The sequence below is a fragment of the Asterias rubens genome, chromosome 1 (genome assembly GCF_902459465.1).
Source record: "Asterias rubens chromosome 1, eAstRub1.3, whole genome shotgun sequence".
Classification (NCBI taxonomy): Eukaryota; Metazoa; Echinodermata; class Asteroidea; order Forcipulatida; family Asteriidae; genus Asterias; species Asterias rubens.
The window spans coordinates 11,160,668-11,188,261 of NC_047062.1; the positions used below are offsets into that span (position 1 = coordinate 11,160,668).

At 36.9% G+C, this 27,594-nt stretch overlaps 2 protein-coding genes across 2 annotated transcripts; both read right to left on the reverse strand.

The window, feature by feature from the left end:
* Window positions 1–601: 601 nt before the first annotated feature.
* Window positions 602–19,819, reverse strand: LOC117296897 (cation channel sperm-associated protein subunit gamma 2-like). Its single transcript, XM_033780004.1, has 15 exons — window positions 19,802–19,819; window positions 18,800–18,964; window positions 17,862–17,989; window positions 17,333–17,537; window positions 16,539–16,676; window positions 14,738–14,855; window positions 12,969–13,081; window positions 11,462–11,602; window positions 8,768–8,924; window positions 7,396–7,555; window positions 5,625–5,807; window positions 4,592–4,694; window positions 3,725–3,869; window positions 3,052–3,138; window positions 602–1,649 (listed from the first exon to the last, which is right to left on the reverse strand). The coding sequence occupies exons 1-15, from the start codon at window positions 19,817–19,819 to the stop codon at window positions 1,558–1,560; spliced, it is 1,953 nt and encodes a 650-aa protein (XP_033635895.1). The 3' UTR covers window positions 602–1,557.
* Window positions 19,820–21,206: 1,387 nt separating this feature from the next.
* Window positions 21,207–26,872, reverse strand: LOC117297032. Its single transcript, XM_033780155.1, has 6 exons — window positions 26,717–26,872; window positions 25,639–25,936; window positions 24,714–24,788; window positions 22,853–22,957; window positions 21,704–21,769; window positions 21,207–21,235 (listed from the first exon to the last, which is right to left on the reverse strand). Exons 1-6 carry the CDS (start codon window positions 26,870–26,872, stop codon window positions 21,207–21,209), a joined length of 729 nt encoding a protein of 242 aa, XP_033636046.1.
* Between the last annotated feature and the right edge of the window lie 722 nt (window positions 26,873–27,594).

Here is a 27,594-nt window from a genome sequence, read left to right on the forward strand (position 1 = left end):
ACTAGTGATGACATGACAAGCTAACTGGTCCTACTGGCTAGTCACTGAAAAAGTTAAGGGCAAACCCTGGCCCACCAACAGGATCATACACATTAAAGTCAGGGGCTAAGACTTTTTAAATGACGAACACTTAAATAAGGTCCACGAGACATAAGTGACATTCCATCAACATTTTATTCAAATTCTTAACACTGGCAAAGCATAATATGTACACTCTATACAACTGTTTTTAAATTCAAGATTCCCTTTGAGAATCAGCATCGACAAGAATTTGCATAATATTGAACATAAGATTTGAAAACGATGATTGCAGGGCAAACTTTCGGTAAACAGTAATGTCCAAAGACCCACACTTTGTGTATCACAACTTATATATAAAACAACAAACCTGTGAAAATTTTGGCTCAATCGGTCATTGGACAAAAAATAACGGGAAAACCCACCCTTGTTTCCGCATGTTTCGCCGTGTCATGACATGTGTTTAAAATAAATTCGTAAATCTCGATATCGAGAATTGATGATTGTTGAATGTTTTCTCAAAAAGTAAAGCATTTCATGGAGTAATATTTAAAGTGAAGTCTGTCACCATTACCTTCTGTAAACCCTGTAAGTTATTTGTAAATCTGTGAACTTTAATTTTTTTTCTGTTCCGAAAGTGTATAATGGCTTTAAAGGATATCAAACTTCAACCTGAGTATTTGAAGGTGTCTTTAACTTCGGAATCTCTTTTATTGTGGAGTTGTTATCTCAGATAAAATCATTTTCATAAAGAAAAACTACTTACCAATCAAGAAGATCTTTTTAGAAAGACTCTTTTGGGTCAAATACCACTTTTTAAAACAATTTGTAGAAAACAAAATTAAAAGTTGGTTCCCTCAACTGAAGCTTATACCTAGATCAACTTGAATGAAATCACTGTAACTTATTTGACTAATCCTTGATTTATTTTTCGTTTAGTTATTATTTAGACACAAGTGTAAAGTTTCCTTCCTGTAGTTTTTGTTTTTAATTTGATTCGAAAAAACAAGCACCTCCTCCCCCTTTGATTTTTTTAACTACTATTATTCAAAACACCACAGGCACATTACTCGGCTGGGATTCAAACCCCTGACCTTTGCTATGCTGGTGCAGATGTTTTACTTCTAGGCCATCGAGCTAGCCATGTGGCTTGAGGCCATTGGAACCTACATCTTAGCATTGGTAACATGCCGCAACGATTTAATGTTCATTTTGCATCAGGTATAAAGAATCATTTTGGTTTTTGTCTTTACACAACAAGTGCATTATCAGCACCCCTTATTCGGTACTTTCCCCAAGTCTTGTGGATAAAATTCACAGGCATACTACACGTGTTGGATTCGAACTCAAGACCATTGCCCATTCTGGAGAAGATGTCTTATTACTATGCCACTGAGCTATTCCAGTGGCTAGGTTGAATCACATATTTTAGCAGCGGATACTGTACTTGTTAAGACTTTTTTCCTATTCTCTCAAAAAGTTTCTACTCGTCGAGTTTTGGTCAAGGCTGTTAAAAGACTGATACTATTTTCATAGTTTTCATAATCTTTCAGATGTTACATGTCTTGGAATGATGGTTGGAACATGAAGATTTGATTGATGGGAACTTCTGGATGGGTCGTTCAAAACACCTGTAACAAGAAAATAGAATTGTGAGTCAATTCAATGCAATTCAAAACACTATTTATGTCCATGTTGGTGAAAAAGGAGATCAATAAACAAATTTACAGCAATAACTTAAGTCAAAGACTATCAAGAACTGATTGAGAAAAATAGTAAATGAAAACAAAAACAAATAATGAAATGAAACTAATACAATGTAATGGACACAGAGCAAACCACTAAGGGGTTATTTACAGAAGCCATAAAGGCTTGTTTTGAAATGTCCACTGACAAATACCAAATGAGACATATTACAGCAAAAATAAAGGATTTTTTTATTTTTTTTTTCAAATTAACAGTTCAACTCAAATAGGATTACATTGAACACACTATGATAACAAAACTAACAAGGAAGGTGGTTATAATATCTCCAACTGCAAAAGAAAACTTGTGTTTTTCCTTCTTTATAGCAGACAAGTGTAGGGTGTTGTCCTAGTTTGAGACCACAGCGGCTAAAAGACTTGATCTGCCGGTGTGTTTTGGCAACCATGACTGGAAACAGGTTTCTGACATTTTCAAACAATTTCAAATTTCCCTATTAACTAAATGTAGTAATCCAGCCACGTTGAGTGATGTTCGAGTCGAAGAAAAGCACACAATTCCACGATTCAAATATACTTTTGGACATTAAAAAACGCTACAATGTTGAATAAAAATGCTTCTTAGATATAAAATTATTGTTGAGGCATAAAGAAGAATGAATTGAAACAGCAAAAAGCTTTGCCAAACGACGTAGTCTGCTTCCGATTGAACGACGTTTGTGCTTCGCGCGGTTTGAAGAGGTCTAGCTTTCCGCCACATAACCCACTGGCCATAACGGCTCGTAATCCAGACTACGTAGGTGCAAGCTCTCCCAAACGGACTTCATGATTTGACACAAAAAGTGCCCCCTTTTCCAGTCCACCAATCACAAAACATGTTACATGGATGGAAAGCTTATTTCATCTAGTTTCATAAACCAAGCGACTTCTGGTGGTGCGAGATTGCTAGCGAGTTTGCTGTTGAATTTAGTGGGACAACCCCTGCAAAAAATGACAAAATGTGGTGTGACCTCCATAGGAAACTGATTATTTTAGTCAAAATGCATCTTTTTCAATCAAAAAGCGCCCCTCTTTCCTGGCTCTTAATTATATAAAAAGTGTACTGTTTCAAAAGAGGAATATATATACTATACGATGCCGAGCGACTTTGTAAGTATAACAGAATCACTTTTCTAAAACTGATGAAAATGTGTCCCGAGTGTATGAATTTGAAGGGAATTTCCCGTGTTGAACGGGTCGCCGTGAAAGGCGTCGAGCACATGCACACTAGTTCTTCATATGGCAAAGTAAAATGGAGAAACAATTAAACAGAAATAATCTATGGTCTTACCAGGTGTGTTGACGTTGACACGCGAGATGTCCCCTAAACCAAAACCTTCTTCTATATTGAGAACTTCCTCATCAGTCTCGCTGTCATCTAGAAATGTAAACAAAAAAACAGTCTCTACAAAACAGTTCCATGTTCGATGCGAGAGTTACTAGTCTAGAATTTGATTTGTACAATTCTTAATCATAGACATTAAACCAATGCTTGTATGAGACTGAGAGATTTTCTTTTGCCAGCTTGGCATTTATATCCCTTTGTGGGAGTTTGTCAAGTTCCCTGAAAGGGAAAGATTATCTAAACAAACAAACAAAAACACAAACAAAAACACAAAAACACACAAACACACAAACACACAAACACACGAACGAACGAACGAACGAACGAACGAACGAACGAACGAACGAACGAACGAACGAACGAACGAACGAACGAACGAACGAACGAACGAACGAACGAACGAACGAACGAACGAACAAACAAACAAACAAACAAACAAACAAACAAACAAACAAGTATTGTCTTTATTTGTGCAATTCCTTACCATATACTTTAAACCAATGTTTGTATGAGATAGATTGGCTGTTGCCAGCCATAGTGGTATTTATATCCCCTTGTCAGAGTTTGCCGACAAACCAACAAACAAACAAACAGACAACCAAACAAGTCCTCTACCTACCTGATAACTCTGACTCCCTAATGGTTGGCATCGGGGCTACTCTACTCCTCTTCCTACGGGGACGAGGTTTCCTCTTTGGTCTTCTCTTGGCTCGATTGCAGCATACAAAGATCAGGATGATTAACAACGATATCCCCAAAGACCACTAAAGAGGATTCATTACGACAAGAAAAAGAAATAAAACCCTAGAAGTTGAATCAAATCAAGAGTAGGAATGTTTTGAGATGTAGGACAGTCGGAATGCTACAAAAAAAAACATTCACTACAAAAACATATCATGGCTGTAATTCCGAGATGATAATAGTTGAACCTTTCTCGGAACTCTTACCACCCCCTATGAGATTTTAGAACAGAAATATACAAATGAATGTTTTGAAAGATCAAATGTCTTTCCCTGCTTGCTAAGCTTGATCCCTTCCCCATATGTGGTGGTAGCTAGAGGCTAGAGGCAGTTGGGGTATCTAGCGGACATTTTTCAGATTTGTCCTAAGAATATCATGCCTGGAATTAACAGTTTATTTCATAAGAAATGCTTTTGAACGATGAAATGTGTGATATTTGTATTGTAAAATTGCTCACAAATGTTTGCCGGTTTTGGAGCAAGAAGTGTGGAAACTTCATGCATCAAGCCATGCTGCAGATGTGCGCATGTTGTGACGGATTGCCACACAGAACAGCTTATTAAAGTTGTACCTCATATCCCAACCATGATCGCAACATCATTGTTATTGAGCCATTACATACATTCGTTTCAAAACATTGATTAACATACAAACAAAATCTTCATTTTGATTTTTCTGAGGACACTTCCCTGATACTGGCCTTTTTTAAGAAGACCCACCTTCAGGACTTGACCATTATACTTACCCCAACTATGATCACTAAATCATTTTTACTGAGTTCTAATCCATGCACTTTTATCGTGAACTGCGTGGTATATTCACAATAGGTTGAGTCAGAGTCCACATCTCTATAAAAAAGGGGGGGGGGGGAGAAAGGAAACACAAAACCACAATCTCAATAAGAACGAAAACTTAAAATTAATGTGCTAATGTTATCACAAAGAACTTTGTCTTTGTCTGTCAACAAGGCCGCTTGGTTAAGACTACTCTGGAGCTGATTTAATGAAACGCCAAGGATTACCCTATCTCGAGTTAGGACGAGTGACTAGTCCTAATAACTAGGATTAATCTAAAAGTTTACATGTTACAGTGCAAAGCTGGGACTTGTCCTAAGTCCTAAGATTAATCCTAAGTTAGGAAGTGTTTGGTGAAATAGACAGCTGGTGTTTTTGACCACAAGTAGAGTGCGGGGTTCAAGTCCCAGTTGTGCCACTTGTGTCCTGGAGCAGGATATACTTCCCATTATTGCTTTGTCCTTCGGATGTGAAATTACATGTATTATTAAGCTGTAGCTCCTGTGTACTAGGATAGGCCATATGCATGTTAAAGTACCTAGGGGTGGATTTCACCTTGGACTATAGTCTTATCTCAAGTAAGAACGTTGGTTACTCCTCATCCTATTTAGGACTAGCCTTAAGTTTTTGATAACTGAAGGTCCTAAGACTAGTCCTTGGCACTTTCTTTGTAAAATCGACCCCAGAACAATTATCATGGAGAGTACCGGGTACATGTATAGGGGTTATAACACCGGTGTTTCTGGTTCACATAGCAAGCACTCTAGTTTTTAGCCACATCTAACTATGTGTGAAGTTTCAAGTACATACGAGTTTGGGAAAGGTGCCTTTTGTTAGGGGACAAGGGACGAAGAAGAAGTATCAATTAAAATTTAAAAAACTAACAAAAAAAAAGAGGTCTTCCGGGCTGTTGGCCCGAACACCTAAAAAGAAAGCACAACGTGGGATTCACCAGATCAAGGCATTATTTCTGAATATAAGTACCTGTTTGTTACTTGGATGACGAAGTAGTACTCTGGTGGCCAGGGGAAGTTCATAGGAACACTGCCGCATGGCGATCCTTGCTCACAGTTCCAGAGAATCCCACTGTACTCATGAGTGAAGATCGGAACTGAACCATTACCGTGACTTCTTACATCGGCTGGTTTCCATATGATAGGTCCCGATCTGGGAAAGAGAGGAGGAACGGTGAAGCATGTTGGGGAAATTAGTAAGAAGTCGGAATAAGAAGAAGAAAAATAGTGTAGACCTCAATACTTAAAGGCACTGGATGGACACCTTTTAGTGATTGTCAAAGACCAGCATTCTCACTTGGTGTATCCCAACATATGCTTAAAATAACAAGTGAACATTTTGACTAAATCGGTCATTGAAGTTGCAAGACAATAATGAAAGGAAAAACACAGTTGTTGCACAAGTTACCAAATAAAATGCTGCAAGTCTGAATTCTTTTAATATTTGAGTGCGAAATTACTTCTTTCTTAAAAACTACGTTGCTTCAGAGGGAGCCGTTTGATTATTTTAACCCTATATAAATATAAATAAATTTATATAGTAATACTAACCTGTGAAAATTTCATTTCAAAACGTGGCTGCGTTTTTAAGATATCGTAAAAAATCGGAAGAATTAGGAAGAATTAATCATATTCAGTATTCAGAACATACACAATCTCAGAAAAATCAGAACCTGTCGATTATGCTTCTTGGATTACAATTGGGGGAAATAAAAAAGGATATACTTTTCCATGAACACATTATACTTCAAAGTAAACAGGTTTTTCACAAAAATTAGTGGAAGAAAATAACATCAATCATTTTGCAATTCTCGAAACTATATGTAGCTACATGTATTTAAAGGGCGACTCCATGTGTCATTTCTTGATCTTGGTGCTAGCAGTTCTGTGTGAGATATTCTTCCCCACTAAGTTTATAGACTGATTTGTACTTGACACCCTTGGCTTTGAAGATAGAAACGTTGTGGGCTTTTAGTATGTAGGATTATAAACAAAACAAAAACGCTTCAAATAAAACTCAAAGTTAATTCCAAGTTAGTTAATGTTTACACGTAACAAATCAGTATCCAAAAGTACAAAACAAACCAACTCTGCAAATAATTAAAGTGTTTTCATCACGCATACAGATGTAGTTCTTTTACAATATTTTGAGAGAATTGTTTTCATGATGTCAACCAGAATTTACCAAAATGCTAAATGATAACTGCATAAAAACTAGTGTGCTTGTGTAGATCCCAGTTCATATCCCAGTGTTGGCTTTATCTGGTTGAGAAAACCACAAGCAGGTGACACCTCGCTCAGTGGTGACCGCAAACAAGGCTTCCAGTACATAACGATCTGAGTGCTTGCGGCTAATCTTAAAGAATGTAAACATACAGCTCAGCTGTCAGTGAAGTGTCCCGGAATAATCCCGTTATGAATTTGAAAGCTATTGGACCGGGAGGAAAAACGTCCCCGGGTTAGAATATCCCTGTGTTTTCCTGGGGATAGTTGCCTAAATCGTATTCTGGACACTGTTTCACTCATTTCTCAAAAACTACAGCACCTCAGCAAGAAATATTTTAAGTGAATCTTTTTACTCTCATTATCTTTAAACAGTGTAAGTTTAATGTGGACATTGTGTTTTGTGTTACAAAAAGTACCGAAATCCATCTACAGTTGAGTGTAGATTCGTAAAAATAATCTACACTTTCATTAGTGGCGTCACAGAAATAGTTTGAAATATATGGATAATGGCTTACCCATTTTGTACATTATACTGAGCGATCTGTTGATTGTTGAAGTATTCTGCATTGGTTGGATTGTCCACACTACCACCAATCACAATCATTGAATACTGCCCAGTGAACAAACTGGATCTCCCTGTTGCTAGATCCAACAGGCGGAAAACAGGACTAAACTCTGCAATGTGACAAACACAAGACAGATAAGTCACATTAATAAAAGGTATTAAAAAAAGCGCCTTTACAAAAAGATCAAAGCGCTGTACAAAATAAGACAAAATCATAATTTGAACCTTGAATTTAAAGCAGTAACTGACATGGGTTCAGTAATCATTATAGCAATGCTAGTTACAACGTAGCTACCTTTGTTGTAGTAATCAAGGTGCCAAAAGGGACCCCAAAACTGATGAACTTTTTTTTACTTTAAGGGTCGACTTATTTGTTGAAGTAGTTACAGCCAATAATATAAATGGCCTCGCTAAGCCAAAAGCCGGCACTTCATGCCAATACTAAAATCTGGCCAGATTAGTTCGTTTGATGAAAAGAAGAGCTTTCAAATAACCTAGTTAAGGCCTACAAGATTTGTCCATGTACACAACGTTTAAAGAGGAAGGGAAATGTTAAATTCATTTTTGTCATGAACTCATTTTCCAACTGATCAGTTGTCATTGTATTCAATACCCTTCCAGTGCAATATTTGTTGAAATCCAAAACATCCAACTTTTTCAGAGAGAGATTTAAAAAATGACATCATTGGATTTCAACAAATAATAACTAATGGTCTTCGTATTCCAAGGAGGAATTTTTTGACAGCCAACACTTCAAATTCTTTGCCGTTTTGATTTATTGAAATTCATGAATGAACCAAAATACCCCTATGCAAAAGATTTTCTCAGAATTCTGCATGTACAATCAGGATTCCCCGCTTACATGCAAGCGCCAAATTTCTGCGCTAGCCTTGCAAGCGTAGAATGCTTGGTAACGTGGAGCATGCACGCGCAGAAGTCAAAGTTTGCCACTAACCTGTGAAATACGCTTGTTGTACGCAAAGAATTCCCTGTTTCCGTAAGCGCCAACTCTGTGCTTTCAGTATAATATAATTTGGAAATTGACAAATTTTGCACTGGAATGGTACTGAATACAAAAGCAAGTTGTACCATTTTAATGTGAGGGTAGAGACTTTTCATTATTTCCCAACCCACATAAGAACTCTATTGGAAATGGAGTGCATCACAAAATTGAATTTTGCTCTTCCCTTGCTCTTTAAGACATCAAATCACACTGAACTCAAGCCTTGATGTGTCAGTTGTCTTCACTTTCATCGCCATTTCAATTTTTCCAAGACATTAGTGCCTGACTGGTGCAAAGGGGCATCACTAATCTACCTTACCTTGCTTGTAATAGAAGCATGGATACTTGGGATCTGGTATCGGACAGTCATATATGCTCGCATACGACGTCCGTAGTTGTTGGAATGTTCCATCAACGTCAAAGACTAGATGTCTACCAGAAGGGCAACCCAGTTGAACACTTAGACTTTTGGTTCCCTGTGGATAAAATTAAACCACAGCTCCTGAAATGTGCCAAATTGTTACCGCGTTAGAGCTTTCTCAAACTTTACTTGTATTACTTCCAGGGGTATATTCATTCATACCCAAAACAGAAACACATTACCACTGCAAACATCATATTTATCATGGACAATAGGACCTTCTTTTAAAAGCAGTGGACACTATTGGTAATTACTCAAAATAATTACCAGCATAAAACCTTACTTGGTAACGAGTAATGGGGAGAGGTTGAAAGTATTAAACATTGTGAGAAACGACTCCCTCTGAAGTGACGTAGTTTTCGAGAAAGAAGTAATTTTCCACGAATTTGATTTCGGGACCTCAAGTTTAGAATTTGAGGTCTCGAAATCAACCATCTGAAGGCACACAACTTCGTGTGACAATGGTATTTTTTTATTTCATTCATACATGTATCTCGCAACTTTGACGACCAATTGAGCTCAAATTTTCACAGGTTTGTTATTTTATGCATATGTTTAGATACACTAAGTGAGAAGACTGGTCTTTGAAAATTACCAATAGTGTCCACTGTCTTTAAAGGAGCCTTAAAAATTATCCAGCTCCAAAGCAAATTAAAACTATGGCGCACCCAAACCATGGTAAAATACCATGCGGTCAAAAATACGCGCACTTAGTCCTTAAACTTAGTGATAACAGTATGAATTATGAAGTGGTGCTTTTGGGAACAGCGATGATTATGTGAAAATATAAAACCTTTGGATCTAAAGCTCTGGGACGCAGCCTGACTTGAGGACTTACAGCAAAAAAGAAAATATGATATTTGTTTGCATGCTGTTATAAAATTAAATAATAATACCAAAGCACAGGGGAAGATAATAAGTTTGGATATAGGGATAAATGCAAGGATAGATCTTTTACGTAAGGCGGTGCTTTGGGAAACAGTATCCTCAGATCTAAGGCTTTGGGACATGACACAACTCCAGGAATAACTGGCACAAGGGAAAACATAGTATCTTTCTTTTTATCTTTTGCATGCTGTGGTAAAATAATAAAACCAGTTTATAAAGAGCACTTGCTTATCAAATCAGACTAAAGTAGGAGGAATATCTTGGCTGCTTTAATTATTACACTATTTTTCTTTACATTTCATTTTGTACATTTCAATGATTTGGTAACAGGATTTGTGAGAGAGTTCTAATAGCTCTTGGGTTTGGGGTTTTGTTTCCTCATAAATTATACTGTGTTATTTTACCAATTACACAGTAAATCAGTCATGGTGTTTTCTGTAATTTCTCTTCAAGTTTTGTTATAGATTTGAAAGTATTTTTGAGAAGCCTGTCACAGAAAGATATGTAAGTTTGATTTTGTTTGCTTAATGAAATACAATTTTCTTTTTTTCAAGCAACATTCACTTGTTGAGAAATGGACATAAGTAAAGTGTACCCCAGTTTGTTTCCCTTGTGGTTTCATTACATTATTTATTAACTGATACATTGAACGCTTAAAGGCAGTGGACACTATTGGTAATTACCCAAAATATTTATTACCAATAGTGTCCACTGCCTTTAAAGATGCTATGTCGGATTTTTGGCCCCAAATTTTTTGAGTGAAGGGTATTTCAAAGAGTATCACCCGCTCTTATGAAAAAAGTTTGACTTTTGCTTTTAATGGTCAGGATCCATGGCAAAAATTTAAAACGTTTCTTATAAAACACATATAAGAATTGGTCACGTGATATATTGTTGGGATCCCGACAAAAACTAATTTTGAGCACTTTATTTCACTGCTACTACTAATTGGCGGACTTTTTCGAGCAATGGCTCAAATGAAAGCTTGTAACTTTCTCGACCCCCATCAAAATACCTATTGAATTTTAAATCAAAACTGTTGGGTCAAATCGGCCAAAAATCTGACATAGCAACTTTAAAACTAAACTTGTGTAGTGTAATTCAAAAACCATGCATCTTCCTTTGTTTCTTTGGCTTATTCAGGTATTACAATATTCACTTTTCGTTTTAATATTCAAATTGCAGTGTAATTAAAAAGCACAGAAAAAATATATTTACATTGTTTCAGGTCCAAAGTACACATTCCTAATTTTACAAAATTGTTCATGTAAAGTAAAAACATGATTTTGTTAGGAAGCAATTTCTAAATGAAGCAATTTTGTAGTTAGCAATAACAGGCAAGATATTTTGTCTTTGTAAAAAAAAAAACCAGCAACATTTTATCAAGTACAGGCTGTGCCCTACTACACACAGGCCTTGAACGTAGCCCTTGTCATTTTCCTCTTGTAAGGGGCATCTCTATGAGGACAATGTTAATTTGTACAGGAACCTTGCAGAGGGCACCACAGCAAAAGCACAGGGCACCACAGCAAAAGCACAGGGCACCACAGAAATTGCTGCATGGGTGACGCAGGTGATTTCAAGGCATGTATACAAACAATTTAACCACACTTTTTTTTATTTTTCCCAATGGCAAAAGAAAAGAAATCAAAAATCAAACCTTTGTAGGAAAAATTATCGAGCCTGAATAGCATTGTACATTACCTGTAACTGATTGCCGCTATAAACATCATGAGTGAAACAGTTCAAGGGAGAGTTCCATACATTGAATGTAACTGACACTGGTCTTAAACCAACACCAGGCACTGACTGGCTACCCAGGTTTCCTCTATCCGCCACATCCACCTCGAAGAATAAACAAACAAATAATATTTGAATATTTTGTTAGATTCATAAAATTCAAGTTTAATCTAAAATAAGTAGTGTTGTCATCAAATGCCTGCATGATCCATAGCTGTTTGATAATAGTGTCATGGCCGGAGCAGTTAAGCTACTAACAGACTCAGACAATATATATTTGGTTTGCGGTAACACCATGTGTGCACTCTTGCAAGGTAGAGTTTGTTCTTAGAGAACTGTCTTGCTTTATTCTACTACCGCGGAGCAGATTGTTCGGGTGTTCGGGAGACTTCTCAGTTCTGAAAAGAACTGCCCTGCTGTTTAACTATTACCTGGGCGGATGGTATAGAAATAGGCTGGGACTACTACCCTAGCTTAAAGGATCGTAATTAACAGTACTACAGCGGAGTCAGTTCTTGAACTGGTCTCAACGTTTCGACTACCTTGCTCTAGTCATCATCAGGAGACTGAAGAAGTAAGAGAGAAGTGGGCTTATTTATAGGGGTTCACTTCATGGTGTTACCACAAACCAAATATTTTGATACCTCACCATGAGATGCCTCAAATCCTATAGACTCAGACAAGCTCCCAAGTTTTTGATCAGCAGGTAATGTCAGTTCTAGTCCCGGTTGTGGGTCTTGGGCAAGATGATTTGTCATTATTTGTCTTGATGTTTTTGGAATAGGACATCAAGCTTTGGGTTGTACGTAAAGAAAAAAAACAAGAACACTTCCGCTGGTTTTTCTTGGTCACATTGCAAACATCCTTGTTTACAGGTTTCCTCAGGCTTGCTAGCTACAATGATTTAGTTATGAGGCATCCTTGATTTTACAACCAGAAATATAAAACAAAACTGTACTGTTTACATTCAATAATATCAAAGGGCCAGATTGTGTATATCTACTTAGGGGCGAAAAGTTTCCTCTGGGGAAAAAGGTCCATCTATACCCATGGAGGAAATTCCGTAAAAAAAAATCATTATGTGTTGTTTTCTTGAAGAAAAAAAAACTCTTAATTTTTTGCAATTTTTTTAGTTTTGCTTTCAGGTAAGTGTTAATTGCATAATACAAGAGAGAATGTAGGCGTGTGAGTGTGGTCAAATAAATACCAATAAAATGTGCACAATGCATGTTTGGATTTGCATTACTGTATTCAATCCCATTTGTTCTCTCTTCTTCAGTTCATTCAACATATGCTCAAAAACCAAGCTTTTAAATTTCATGTTAGCAAAAAAAAGAATTATGGACCAAAGTTTTTTTTTTTGGCTAATCATCTGACACACAAAGGCATGAAGGTGTTGGCTCCAATTAACTTTCTTTTTTTTTTTTTAGTGGGGGGGGGGGGATAGTATTTTTCTGAAGTCCATTGTTACCTGATACTTCACGGAATTGTTGAGATGAAATACCTCCCTGTTGGTGGATACTTGGAGGAGATTGTTATCGGACACAAGCACTGAAAGCCGCAGGTCATCTAGAGACGATGTGCCTGAAAAGTGATGAAGCAAGAAAGTCAAAACTTTGTAAAGTGGAGAAAATCATCAGAACAAACTTTAGGAAAAAAATGGAAAATATTGCTTTAATGAGTTGTTGCTTAAAGGCAGTGGACACTATTGGTAATTACTCAAAATTAATTTTTAGCATAAAAACTTACTTGGTAACAAGCATGGAGAGCCGTTTATAGTATAAAACATTTTGAGAAACAGCTCCCTCTGAAGTAACGTAGTTTTATCTGTTTTCAAGAAAGAAGTAATTTTTCACGATTTTGATTTCGAGACCTCAGAATTAGATTTTGAGGTCTCGAAATCAAGCATCTGAAAGCACACAACTTCGTGTGACAAGGGTGTTTTTTATTTCATTCATATCTTGCAACTCCGACGACCAATCAAGCTCAAATTTTCACAGGTTTGTTATTTTGAGCTTATGTTGAGATACACCAAGTGAGAAGACTGCGGGTCTTTGACAATTACCAATAGTGTCCACTAGGCCTGGGCGAACTATTTGAATACCCGGTTAATGGCGAATAGGTTTTCCTATCCGTAACCGCGATTGCCTTTTTTTTCTTAACCGGATATCCGCATAGGGCGCGAATAGCTATTTATAAACCGGATAGTTCTGTAATTACAACCAAGTAACCGGATATTCTTTAATATCGGAATATCCGCGGACGTCGGGCGACAACTGATATGAATGTTTTGTCTGAATCCTTATGAAACTTTATTAAGACAGCATAAAACAGCATAAATTAAGTATTTAACTATGCTCACCTCCGTGAAGAGTTAAAACAATGACATTTCTGACGTAATTTGTTCAAAGATTACAAAAGTTTTCCTTCACGTAGAGTCAATCACGATCAAAAGAATTAGCAAATCGCCATCTTTAAATTAGATCCGGTCATTTTTATGAATGAACCGAGTGACACTGTCTAAAACTAATATCAATCCGCCCATAAGATCTCATTCACAAACGAACAGCGCCCTCTGGCGGCAAATGTTTTAAAAAAATTTTGGTAATAGCGCCCACAAGCGGCGAAAAAACTATTCGAATATCCGGTTAATTTCGGATAGTTGGCCAGCGGTATCCGAATAACAAAATTTCACTATTCGCCCAGCACTAGTGTCCACTGTCTTTAACTTGTGGCTATTGTGAAAACAAATACAGGCCCAACTCCATAGATCTAATTAATCACAACAAAATTGTACACATTTTTACTTAACAGTTTAAGGCTGTCAGCCAAAATGGATATCTGTGACTGGTATCATGATTAGTTTGGCTAAGCAGAAAATTAAGTTAAGCATATTATTTTAAGCAGCTCTTAGAATTTGGGCACTTATGTATAATCTTGATTAAAAATGGTGTTGGCCAAAAGGTAATCAGACTAGTTGATTGTAAAAAGTTGTCGGTAGTGCATTCTGCTCTACCAGTCAGGCTCCTAGTGGATGATACCCATACCTATGTCCTTACGGACTGTGAAGGGGTAATCTTGTTTCAGCCCCAGGAGTAGGTGGCAATGGCCCCTCGTTGAAGTTAATTTGAATCAATAGCCCAAGTGTAGCTTTCACCTTGATGTGGTCGTCTGGCCTTGTGATGTTAGGCGATCTCTCATAAACAAAAACATTTTAAAATAAGTTTTTAAAAAACCTACTGTTTCCTTGATTAATTGTAGCGGTGAGGTATACTGCGAACCTAAAGATCTCACAATGATCCAGAAAGATTTCCTCCGGCATCACAGAAGTTGCCTCAACATCAATGTCATCATTTAACTGCAATATTAACAATTACAGCCATTTTACTACAGTTAATTTGATACCTTATACTCAAGGTTTGTATGTTCAAGAAAATGAACTCATACTTCTGATCATGTCTAAGAGTGTAAGAAAAACAATTAAAAAAATTGTTTAGAGGCATCAGAAGAGTCTTTCTCAAAAGCTGAAGCCTTCTAAAATTTTTGGCAACTAACTACTAGTAAAAATTCTTGAATAATTGGACAACAATATCTTCTTTTTGAGATGAAGCTTACTGAACAAATAGAATGTTACATTTCAGAGGTTTACTGAGCTTTAACATCACCATTTACGCATTTTAAAAAATCAAATTAATTATCAATTGAGCAAGTCAAGTCAAGTCACAAGTAATTTTTTCTCAAGTCAGGTCAAGTCACAAGTAATTTTTGTCACCAAGTAATGCCAAGTCACAAGTAAAGTTTGTTCCACCAAGCCAAGTCATGGTCACAAGTCGATTTTTTTTACCAAGTCAAGTCAAGTAGCAAGTCATTTTCCCTCAAGTCAGTTCAAGTCAATTTCTCCCAAGTTAAGTCAAGTAACAAGTCGATGAAATTGGCGGCTTGAGTCTGACTAGAGTCCAAGTCATCAGTGACTCAAATCAACAACAAGTCAATGAGGTCAATAAATACAACTCCTTATACAAGGTGAGTCAAAACGAAGTTGACCAACATTTATGATTTAAAAACAAAACAACTGACACTCAAAACAGTGATATTAACCATGCATTCTTTCCTGATCATTTCATGCCTGTTTTACTGAAAGCACTCAAGTTTTCTGTCCATGGAATGTTAATGCTTGACTGATTCTAATCTGTCCATGGAATGTTAATGCTTGACTGATTGTAATCTGTCCATTGAATGTTAATGCTTGACTGATTCTAATCTGTCCATGGAATGTTAATGCTTGACTGATTCTAATCTGTTCATGGAATATTAATGCTTGACTGATTCTAATCTGTCCATGGAATGTTAATGCTTGACTGATTCTAATCTGTCCATGGAATGTTAATGCTTGACTGATTCTAATCTGTCCATGGAATGTTAATGCTTGACTGATTCTAATCTGTCCATGGAATGTTATTGCTTGACTGATTCTAATCTGTCCATGGAATGTTAATGCTTGACTGATTCTAATCTGTCCATGGAATGTTAATGCTTGACTGATTCTAATCTGTCCATGGAATGTTAATGCTTGACTGATTCTAATCTGTCCATGGAATGTTAATGCTTGACTGATTCTAATCTGTCCATGGAATGTTAATGCTTGACTGATTCTAATATGTCCATGGAATGTTAATGCTTGACTGATTCTAATCTGTCCATGGAATGTTAATGCTTGACTGATTCTAATCTGTCCATGGAATGTTAATGATTGTATCAAGTATTCCGTGGAAAGCTTGCAAAATGAGTAACTTGATTAAAATAGACATAACTCCTCTTAAAAATGATCAATTTCTTTCATTCGTTTGTAAGCAGGAGAGAGTACTTGTTAAAAAAAGGATAAACATCCATATACATGTACTATACATAACACACTCCAAAATTGAAAATTCAAACAAAAGATGGCAAGTAAAAGCAATACACAAATGATATATACAAAAACCATGGTAAAATTAAAACTGAATTGCCCCTAATTGTCAAATTAGGAAGGGTATGCCAGTACCTTAAGATATTCCAATGGGGATATAGCTATTTGAGACTCTAGTAGATGGTTCCTGAAGATGTAGTCATTGTAGGGCATCAGTGGAAGTTTACTCTGACGCCAAGCATTCACGGGATCAAACCTGGTCAACTCATTCACCTGAAATTAAGAAGTTTGAATGCCAGAAATTGCACAAATTGGGAACGGCCTCCTAGTACCACATACTTGCGGAGTGGGGGGGAGTAAAACAAATTGTCAGGTGATAAGGAAGTCGCAGTAGGAAGAGGAGATGAGAAAAACAAAGGTAAGAAATTGTTTATCCTCCGCACACACATAAAACACATTATTGTCAATTAGCAGAAAAGTAGTTTCTGATGTTAACTTCATGGTAACATAGCAAGTAATAAACCACAAGGGAAAGTAAGGGTAAATTTGTAATACTTTTTGGTTAACCAAAGACAAATTTACTCGGGCAGGACTTGAACCAGTGTCTTTGGCACCAGGCAGACATGAAGTTATATGAATTTAGAAAGAAAGAAAAACTTGAATTTTCGCATTCCTGCAAGTTTTTTGTTTCCTTTTTATTTTATTCTATGCAAGTTGCCAGACACACAAGGCCTGAAGGCCACTTCAATGTGTGGGCTGGCAATCAACTCTTTTTCTGGGGGCCGTTGCCACCTACTCCCGAGGATAAAATAGGGTTTTCTCCTTTAGGCCTACAGCCCATGTACGGATGTAGACTTGGGTATATCATACATCAGAAGCCCGGCTGGTAGAACAGAAAGCACCACCTCCCCAACTTATAAATTGTTTACCTCCAGAGGAGCATTTTCATCCAGGGATTTCATAATGTGCACTATGGCTTGATAGACCTTCAAAGACTCCGCCGTATGAAGCCTGTCGTTAAATGAAACATACGGCGCTTCCAACTTATACTGTTTCAATCTGGAGTACGGCTGGATGTTGGTAAACTCAAACCGAAGCACCTCAAATGGGCATGGGGGTGGCATCTCAAAGGAACTGATGAAGGACAGAAAATTTAAAGATTCTCTCAATTTCTTAGTTTTAATAACTGCAATCAGATGATGGCCCTTCAAACACGTTGGTTTCCCATTGCATGTACGTAGCTCCTCCCGTTGCAGGCCAGAGTCCCAGCACAAGATGTCCACATTAGGTGGTTTGTGGTCTGCCACGGAAACAGCGTCCCTGAACAGTTTCCCTAATGTGTTATAATCATGACTATAAACTGGAAGGAAATTATTAAACATGGCTGGGAGGGCTTTAAGTTGATATTTTTACATAAAATTTGCTAGCTTAACTAAGTTTGACGCTACCACTACTCACCCGGTGTCATCTTGTCTCAACTCCTCCTTCCTTAGAAGCCATTCTTCATGTTCTATTATATCAGCTACTTCAAGACCTCGTTTGATGATCCTCAACTTCTCTGTACTGTTGTTTACTGTAGCTATAATCTGAAACACAAGTTGTAAAACCAATCTATGGCAGGGCGATCAAATTTGTTGAAATTGTACAATACTGGCATCAGACGATTTCACGAAATGCTAGGTATAATCCAGCCTCGAGTTTAGGATGAGTAACTCGCCCTAACTTAGGATCAATCTTTAGGTCTGCGTGCTACAGTGCAGGGTTGGGACTCCTCCTAAGTCTAAAGATTAATCTTAAGCTAGGAAGAGTTTGGTGAAATCAACGGCTGGGCTCGTAGCTCAAAATTTGTACTGGACCAGAATTTATTTTTACAAGACCGGACTCAAAATGTGTTGAACAAAGTGCTTATACACAGCAGTGTAAGGGTACATGTAAAACTAAAATGGCCAAGCGAAAGAGCACCGAACTCAAGCTATAGTGTTTCTGTTCAGCAGAGTAGGAGTTCAATTCCCGGTCATGGCACCTGACTGCTTCTCTCCACCCAGGGATAAATGGGTACCTGTGAGGGCAGAGATGGTTCTTGTGATTGATTTAGCCGAGTAGCGCATAATTAATGTTGCACATGCTGTATACTCCCAAGAAGCTGAGATGGTTTTAAGGAATGAATTGAGGCCCAGTGTCCAGGGGTAATAATGTTGGAAGTGCTTTGAGACGCCCTTCTTGTGTGAAAAGCACTATATATCAAAACTGGTTATTATAATAATAATAACAATAATAATGTAATGCGCACATATCCACCCTGCTGGGTGTTCAAGGCGCAATATTATTATTACTATTAATATTATTAAACAGGGTTACTGATGATGTCCTACCAGGGACATCTTTTATGCACTTGCCTCCTGTAATTGATTGTCTGCGTCAAAGAAGATACTGAGTGTCTGTTCTTCCTCGTGGAAGTCCGATGGTGTGATTTGTCCACCGAGGAAAGAATAAAGAGAATATCCTGACGAGGGCCTCAAAAGCTTGAGAACAACAGTCTCTGCTGCCACACCATACCAAACCTACATTATAAGATAAATTGGCAAAACTGACTCTTTAGTTCAAAACAACAACAATAATTTTTTTTTTTTAAATATTCACCAAGTAGTTTGAACTAAAACATGGGTTTTTGTTATAATAATCGTTATATGGTACCTATGTTTGAAATGGTTAAAACTAAAAAAAAGGCCCACAAGTTTAATGAAGTAAATTTAAAGTTACCAGAAACGTTACTTTTGTTTCATCCTTAAAACAAGAAATACAAATATAAGGAAAGGATTATAAATCTCCCTTTCTTTTGAGAGGGGGAGGGGGGCTGGGGTGGTACCTAAAGTCACATATCCAAGATTTCCAAGTTTCTCTGCTTTTGTTCCTGGGCCCAACTTCATAGAGCTGCTAAGCACAAAAATTTGCCAAGTGTGAAATTCCTTCCTTAATAAAAACAGGATTACCATTCAAATTTCCATGTGATTTTAAGGATAAGCACACAACAGCTGTTACTAGTTACAAGCAAAATGCAATGAATGGAAATTTGGTTGGTAATCCTGTTTTAATCAAGGAAGACATTTCATGCTAAGCAAATTTTTGTGCTTAGCAGCTCTATGAAATTAGGCCCAGGTGGTGTGCTGTTGTTGCTTTTATGGGGTTTGTTCTATTTGTTTGTTTTCTCATTGTTCTGCGTTTTGCTTTTTCAACAGGGTCCCCAAGGAGAACCGTGTTTTTACACTGATGGGGCTACTCTGTAGAGATAATACTTAATAATAATACTGATAATAATGAATCTTGGCGCGCTTACCATCTCAGATCTACATTTACTTTTAAGTTTGTTAACTTTGTGAAGTAATTGAACAATCCTATACCTCACACTGCTCATTCATGAAAGCAAACCCTGTGCCATGTGTGAAAGTCAACAATGTGATGTTAGAGTCCGATGTGTACTCAGAGATAACTTGAAGACATTCTCCTGCGTTTGGACTGAAACAAAAGTAGAAATCAGATTTCATGAAGAAGTATAAAATTAAATAAATAACAAAATTACAAAAGGGGTAAGTTTAGGTCTGATTGCCAGTTCTTGCTCGTCATTTTTGTCCACTCAGATTGTGTTCTGAAAAAGCATATGCCTGTGATATTTTTACAGGACTCGGGAAAGTACTTTGTATACAGTGCTATAACACACATCGGTGTATGGGTAAAAACCAAAATTAATTTTCGATATCCATGATGAAAATTTAAGATCTATTACACCAATAATATTATTATCATTAGTATTAATTAAAAATCACTTAGCAGTTTGTTCTGCTACCTGTAGAGTAGTTTCCGTCCCCATAGAAATAATTGAGAGGAGATGATTCCACCGAATGTTACTCCCCTCAGGTGCAATGGGATGGTCTCTCTATCAACTAGTGATTCTGCCTGCTCAACAGCGTTGAGAATTACTTCATTATCACCCGAACCTAGATGAAAGGAAAAAATTAAGCATTTATCGGAAAATTTTAAATTTAAGTTATACCTTCTGGTTAATTATAAGTTGATGTTTAACTTAATTTGTAAAAATGGACATGCTGCAGTTTCATTTTAGGAATAATTAGTAAAGATAGGATCCAGGAGTTTTACAAATTAAAGGGGAGGGGTAAAAAAAAAAAAAAAAAAAAACCAACAAACAAAGCCAAAAAAAAGTAAAAAAGTAAATGCACAGTTGCAATGAATATGGGCAAGAAGCCACCAGCGGGTAATAAGAATTTGAGGTCTGTAGTGAGATTAGGGATATTATGAAAGACATCGGACACTGTTGATATTTACTCAAAATAATTATTAGCATAAAACCTCACTTGGTAACGAGTAATGGGGAGAGGTTGATATTACAAAACGTTGTGAGAAACTGCTCCCTCTGGGGTAACGTAGTTTTCAAGAAGTAATTTTCCACGAATTTGATTTTGAGACCTCAGAAAATATTTTGAGGTCTCAAAATCAAGCATATGAAAGCACACAACTTTGTGTGCCAAGGGTGTTTTTTCTTGCATTATCATCTCGTAACTTCTACGACCAATTGAGCAAAAATTTTCACAGGTTTGTTATTTTTGTTGACATACACCAAGTGAGAAGTCTGGTTTTTAACAATTACCAATAGTGTCCAGTGTCTTTAGAGGTGGAACAAAATTACAATTTAGCGGTCATGAAAAATGAAATTAGGTTTTGCAGCAGGTTGTACAATTTTAGAAAGAATGTCATGATCCATTTTTAATTGTGTGTGTGTGAGTGAGTAGGTTACGATAAACATTCAAACCAGGGGGGACCTATAACAAAAGAGGAACAATAGGAGGTCTATGGTTGCAGGCATATACCATCCGGGGTGTGGGGGGGGGGCAGACTAACTAAAACCAGCTCATTGCTGCAGCTTCACAATTCATCAAGTAATAGGATCCCTTTAAAGACTGCATGTATTATCCAGGAAGAACTATTTAATTAAATATTAATTATGGTTCTCATTAGCGATCCATATTCGAACCATAATATAAATTATGACAGTCGAATACTTTTCAAACCATGTCAAATTCTGAACCCACCCAATTCAACAGGAAATAACTTGTCATAAATTGTAATTGTAAATGTGTTCTGCCCTTAATAATGAACTTCCACATTTGAAAATGAGATTGGATTGATAAGGAGTGGTCAGGATGGAGGAAGTGCACTTCATTATAACACTATTGTTTATGATTGTTTAAAAACAATAGTACTATCCGAATCACAACCAGAGCAATTACCTTCATTTGCTAATTGGCTACCGGAGAAATTTCTCAGAACAGTCCATTGACGTGAAGGGGTGCCACCTAAAAGTTAAACACATCATCTCGAAAAAATTAAAACTTCCAAAATCACTTAATTTGTTTACCAAATCACTTAATTTGTTTACCAAATCATAATTTTAAGTATACGTAGTTAATTAATGGGTGCTTTTTATTGTTATTATTTTATTTAATCTCCATTAATTCAATAAAAAGTACACACCAAAGAAATACACTAATACCTAAAATAGAGATGGAGAATGCTAAACTGAGGAGGAAAAATGAAAATGTTTCTACTTATAACCAAAAGGTTCAGTCTGTGGATAAAAACATCCATAAAAGGTTCAGACAGGTGTGATACCAAAATTACAAGATATACACAATGACAAATGTGAACTTGTATGGGTTGAATCAAGGAGAAACAGCTGATTTGACTACAGAGATAGATGTTAAACAATGGATACCGATGGGCAATGGGGTCCACAAGGCAGGCACACTATGTAAGAATACTTCTTAAAAACTAGATGTTTAAAAAAGGCGCTGGACACCCGTTTGGCAATTGTCAAAAACCAGTATTCTCACTTGGTGTACCCTGATATGTGCATATATACAAAACAAAATTAAAAATCTGTGAAAACTTGGACTCAATTGTTCATCGAAGTTGCAAGAGAATAATGAAAGAACACCCTTGTGGCACAAAATTGTGTGCTTTCAGATGCCCAATGAAAAGCTTCTGATTTAGGCCTGGAAGTATTTTATTTGAGTGAGAAATTACCTCTAACTCAAAAACTACGTTATTTCAGAGTTACCTCAGAAAAAAAACTACACGGAGGCCATGGAGGCCACAGCCTCTGTTGCCCCCTCGTCTTGGCATCGTGCCTCTTCAGAAGTTTCCAATAGATTTTAAGATTTGAAAAAAAAAAAAAAAAAAAATGGGCTTGCCCTCTCAAAGATGAATCACAGGCCTGTTTTTTGTAAGTTGTGGTTTTTATATTTGGAAAAATCGTAACACTATAAAAAATCTAAACTGCATTACTATCACATAGTGGCTAACAGGTATGTATCTGGGGCCATGGTTGGCTTGTGCGTAAAGCGCTCGCCTCACACCGTAAAATTTGTTTTTTTTACCATTATACGTCACAATGTAGTAGCTTGAATCTCCTTTCAGAAGTAGCAAGAACTCTTGATCTTTTGTCCCACTGACAGTGCCGCTAACAATCTCACAAGAAGTACCTTTTACAAAGAACATTAATATAATAATAATAATCATTTATCGTAATATAGCGCCTCACATTAAAAACTTCAAAACGCTGTACAGACAGTTTTTACTTATATACATTAAAGGAACGGTACAGACATGGTAAGAAACAAAAATCGTAAAGATCACACATTTACATAAAAGTTGTAAAGTAGAAAACATCCCTTGAAATATTTCTGTCTGAAATTTCATATTTGATGAGAAATAAAAAATCTAACTTCGCACTTGTTTTGGCATCGATGCAATGCAACATTTGTAATCGGTTTTACACTATTCTCTCATGACCCAGATGGCTGATCGATCTCAAACTTCTACAGGTTTGTCAGTTTATGTATATGGTGGATTACATAAAGTGCTTACACTGCCAGCAACTTTTTTGCTAGCAAAACCAATTCTGTAATGTTCCTTTAAGCTAAAAGGAGATCAGCAAAAATTAGTAGGAAGATGATTCCAGAGTTGATGCATAAATGGAAAAAGCATATTAACCCCAAAAAGTTCTGAAACTTTACAACTTATATAGTACAAAATAACTGTTGATAGCATTCTTATCCCCAGAAAAATAAAACAGATCAAACAAACAAGGAAATTAAGTGTATGGCTACGGTTAACAGTCTGTTTGTGTTATTCAATTCTAACTTTTCAACACAATTCTGTTCATTAAAAGCAAGAATTGGCTAACTTGCTTGCAGAAATTTATTTTTTTCTTTGAATTAATTTGTTTCAGATAATGCTGTATCAAAACAAAAGACATACAACAGCCACAGACAGTGCACAATGTACATGTTTAACATGCAAAATTATGTGTACACAGTATGTGGCTGATGGTTGTGAAATGATGTCAGGATCCCCACAATGATTCACTGTTAGTTTTTAATTAAATAGCAATTATCGCTGGCTGATTTTTTTTTTTTTTTTTTTTAATACTTTAAATAAGAAAATGATAATTTTCTTTAATCTAAATAAGAAATATTTTACTTACTTATTCCAGTCATTTAAATCCAGTGCCATAAACAGTCAATAGCCAATTTCCTTTTTTGCAATACCTTACATGAGAAACTGATCATTTTCTTGAATCTATAAATATAATTAAATTACTGATTCCAGTCCTTCATAATCCAGTGCCATATAAAGTCAACAGCATGTTGTAATACTCCAGTGTTTCTGATCAACAAAGTGTGGGTTCAAGTCCCGCTCATGACCCTTTTGACCTTCAGCAAGACACTTTAATAACCTCATTGCTTCATCCTTTTGGATGGGATGTAAATATATGTCTGGTGTTTTGTGAAATGCACGTAATAGAACCCAGTACACTTATTATAAAGGAAAGGGGTTTGCCCAAGACTTGTGGATCAGTCGTTAAATGTCTGTTGTGGTGAAAGCGCTTCGACTCTCTCCACGATTCCCGCAACTACTGCTGGATCGTGCTGATGTGCAGTCCCATATGGGGGAGAAGTGGTCGGCAGCCAGCAGCTTCGCGAGAGAGCAGTATTCGATCGCGGAAACCTGAACCATTACCACCACGACTGGACTATCTCACAGTGACAGACCATTAAACGACTTGTCCAGAAGTCTAGGTTTGCAAAGGTGTTTCTGGCATATGGTCTGGTAGCAATGCAACATGTCACCAAATATCTCTTTCAAGGTATTGTATTATGGTCTTATAAAATCATTCTTATGACAGGCATGGCGCAATATAAAAGAACACCTTTATTATTATCGTTTCACACTTACTCTCTGTTTGATTTAAAACACTACAAACGCCTCCTCCACTGTCATCCAGTAGTTCCTGAAAATCTAACATCATGCCTGAGGCAAAAAAAATAGAGAAAAAATAATAGTTTATTTGGTGGGCCACATCTGAGAAAATTTTGTTTTCAGTGTTAGAAACCCTGTATTAAGCTCTAGTTTAAGCCCTGTATTTAAGCCATTGGACACTTTCTGAACAGAACAAAAATTAAAAGTTCACAGATTTACAAATAACTTGCAGGGTTTACAAAAGGTAATTGTGAAAGACTTCCCTTGAAATATTATTCCACGAAACGCTTTACTTTTTGAGAAAACATTTACACAATTTGTCGCAAATCTCGATATCGAGGATAACAGATTTATTTTAAACACATGTCATGACACGGCGAAACATGCGGAAACAAGGATGGGTTTTCCCGTTATTTTCTCCCGACTCTGATGACCGATTGAGCCTAAATTTTGACAGGTTTGTTATTTTATATATAAGTTGTAATACACGAAGTGTGGGCCGTTTACCGATGTTGTGCGATTGCTTTAAATGCTATAAATGCATGTTATTAATATTATTATTATTAGATTCTTACTTTGAAATCTGTCGAAAATAATTATCTAGTTGTACTTGACCTCTCAATCTATATACCCCATCAAAGTTAAGAATTTTCCTGGAGGGATTTGAGAAATAATTTGGGAGGCTAATCATCCTGACTCGCAGCGAAGAGCTGAATTGCAAAGGTAGCAGCTATTTTGTGTTCGTGCAAGGGCCCCTTCGGATGGTCTGGAAAACCCTTGTGAAACATCAGAGAACCAAACGCACAACTCACATATGGCCCTGGCCGGGTATCGAACCAGGGCCACCGTGGTGTGAGGCGAGCGCTTTATGCACGAGCCAACCATGGCCCCAGATACAGACCTGACTGGACGCGAGCAGCGAAGACTTTTTGTTTGTCGTCAGATTTTGCTAGAGCTAGTATGTACACTTCAGCCGTTCTGCTCTGAGTAGGGGCCATCATCCATTCATAGCATCGAGCTGGAGTGTTCCTTAGCATCCCCGCAGGCATGGTCGTATCTTGGTACTGTCCGAACGCCTCGTACAAACCGCTGATCGTACTAAAGAGAATCCGGTCTGGAAGGGTTAAGACATGCTTGATGAGGGGACCACCAACCGGAAGGCTGGTGCATAAATTATCATCCTCATCTGGTAAAGAAATCTGTAAGAGGAAAATATTGTGTGTTATCGGATTTCTCATTGAATCGATGAATACAGAGTTACAGATAATTTTTCATTCAAGCACAAATTGGCAAAATGATTGAAAATTTGTTGTATAAAAACAGTAAAAAACAAGTATACAATACTCCAAACCTTTTGGATAAGTAATGTACATGTAAGAGTCAATATAAACTATTGTGTTTAAGCGCAAAGCTGCCAACATTCGCATCTTGCAATCAGGAAGATATTTAGAATTACATTCAACAAAGAGGTCACACAATCAGGGAGATTGGTAAATTTATTCATCAGAACATGGAAAGATTTGTTTATTTTCGGGGGAAAATCTGCAGAATATGGGAGTTGGCAGCTCTACAAGAACAACTAAAAATTTTACAGAGGTTTATTACACAGGGAGAAAAACAAATAATTTTTTAATTGTGTGCTCAATTCCAACATAAATATAAACAGTAAAATTGACTTCTACATTGAGCTCAAGTTCGTTTAACCTGAATGAAAATAGTATTTAATTAAAATACAATACCTCCCTTAGTGATTATAAAACTTGTTTTGAGTTTTACATGGTGGAAAAAGATGCATTTGTTTTGGAAAGTTTGCATGTTTTTATTATATCTCACAATTGGTATGACTGTTTTTTAACTATTGTTTATGTAAGTTTTCACTGCTTTGATGAAAGAAAAAAAGCAGAAAACAAAATGCAATTGTTGCTGAAAGGGCAAACCCCTTCTCCGCACCCCCTCTTAAAAGAACCCAAGTCATTTACCTGGAGAGCCTCAAACGACGTCAAGTCATCATTACTGAGAATCACAGCTGACGAGTCAGGGATCCCAGCACCAAAGACATTTGTAGGTGTACTACTGGCGATTGGACCAACTTGGTAGGGCCTTCCAGCCAGCAGCTTCCTGGAGATGTTCTCCATGGGTACCTTTGTACCTAAGACACTTGTTGAGTCTTGGCTGCCGTTGGGATGTACCTCATGGAAACCATCCAAGCTGATAGTATGCCTATGAGAATTGTTATTGTCAACCACAGTCAGTATTATTATTTGAAATCAAACCAGACCTCAACATAATCCACGGCACCCACAGCAATTGTCAATTGTGCCCTGCGCTTTTACTGTGGTGCCCTTTGCGAAGTTCCAATACAAATTTATATTTTTCTCATACAAATGCCCCTCACCAGCTGCGCCCATTCAGGAGTGAAATTCAAGGCTTGCTTAAAAGCAGTCGTGAGATTGTACGGAAATGAAAATGTTAAATAGATGTTCTCTTGGGTTGGAATTACAGAATTTTTAGTGGTTTTCCGACTCTCTGTGACAACATATTAGCCTCTCTCCATCATGAAAATCTGAAGACACAGGGACATCAGTGGAAAATCCTGATAAATTATGTGAAAAATAAAGGGGAGTTTTCCAGATTGTGTTTTTAAAATGCATTTGTCTTTATTACAATGCAACACGTCTTTACTATGCTTTGACTACAGCCATATGTTTCTACGATTTTTATTCGCAATTCCTGTAAAAAAGGTCGAGCATTACTCATATTTGATACAGCGAACTGCTAGGGTTAATCAGAAATGAAAAACCAACATGTTGCTTTGTGGTAAAATGAAATTGTACTGTTTATATGGGGTTTGAGGCAT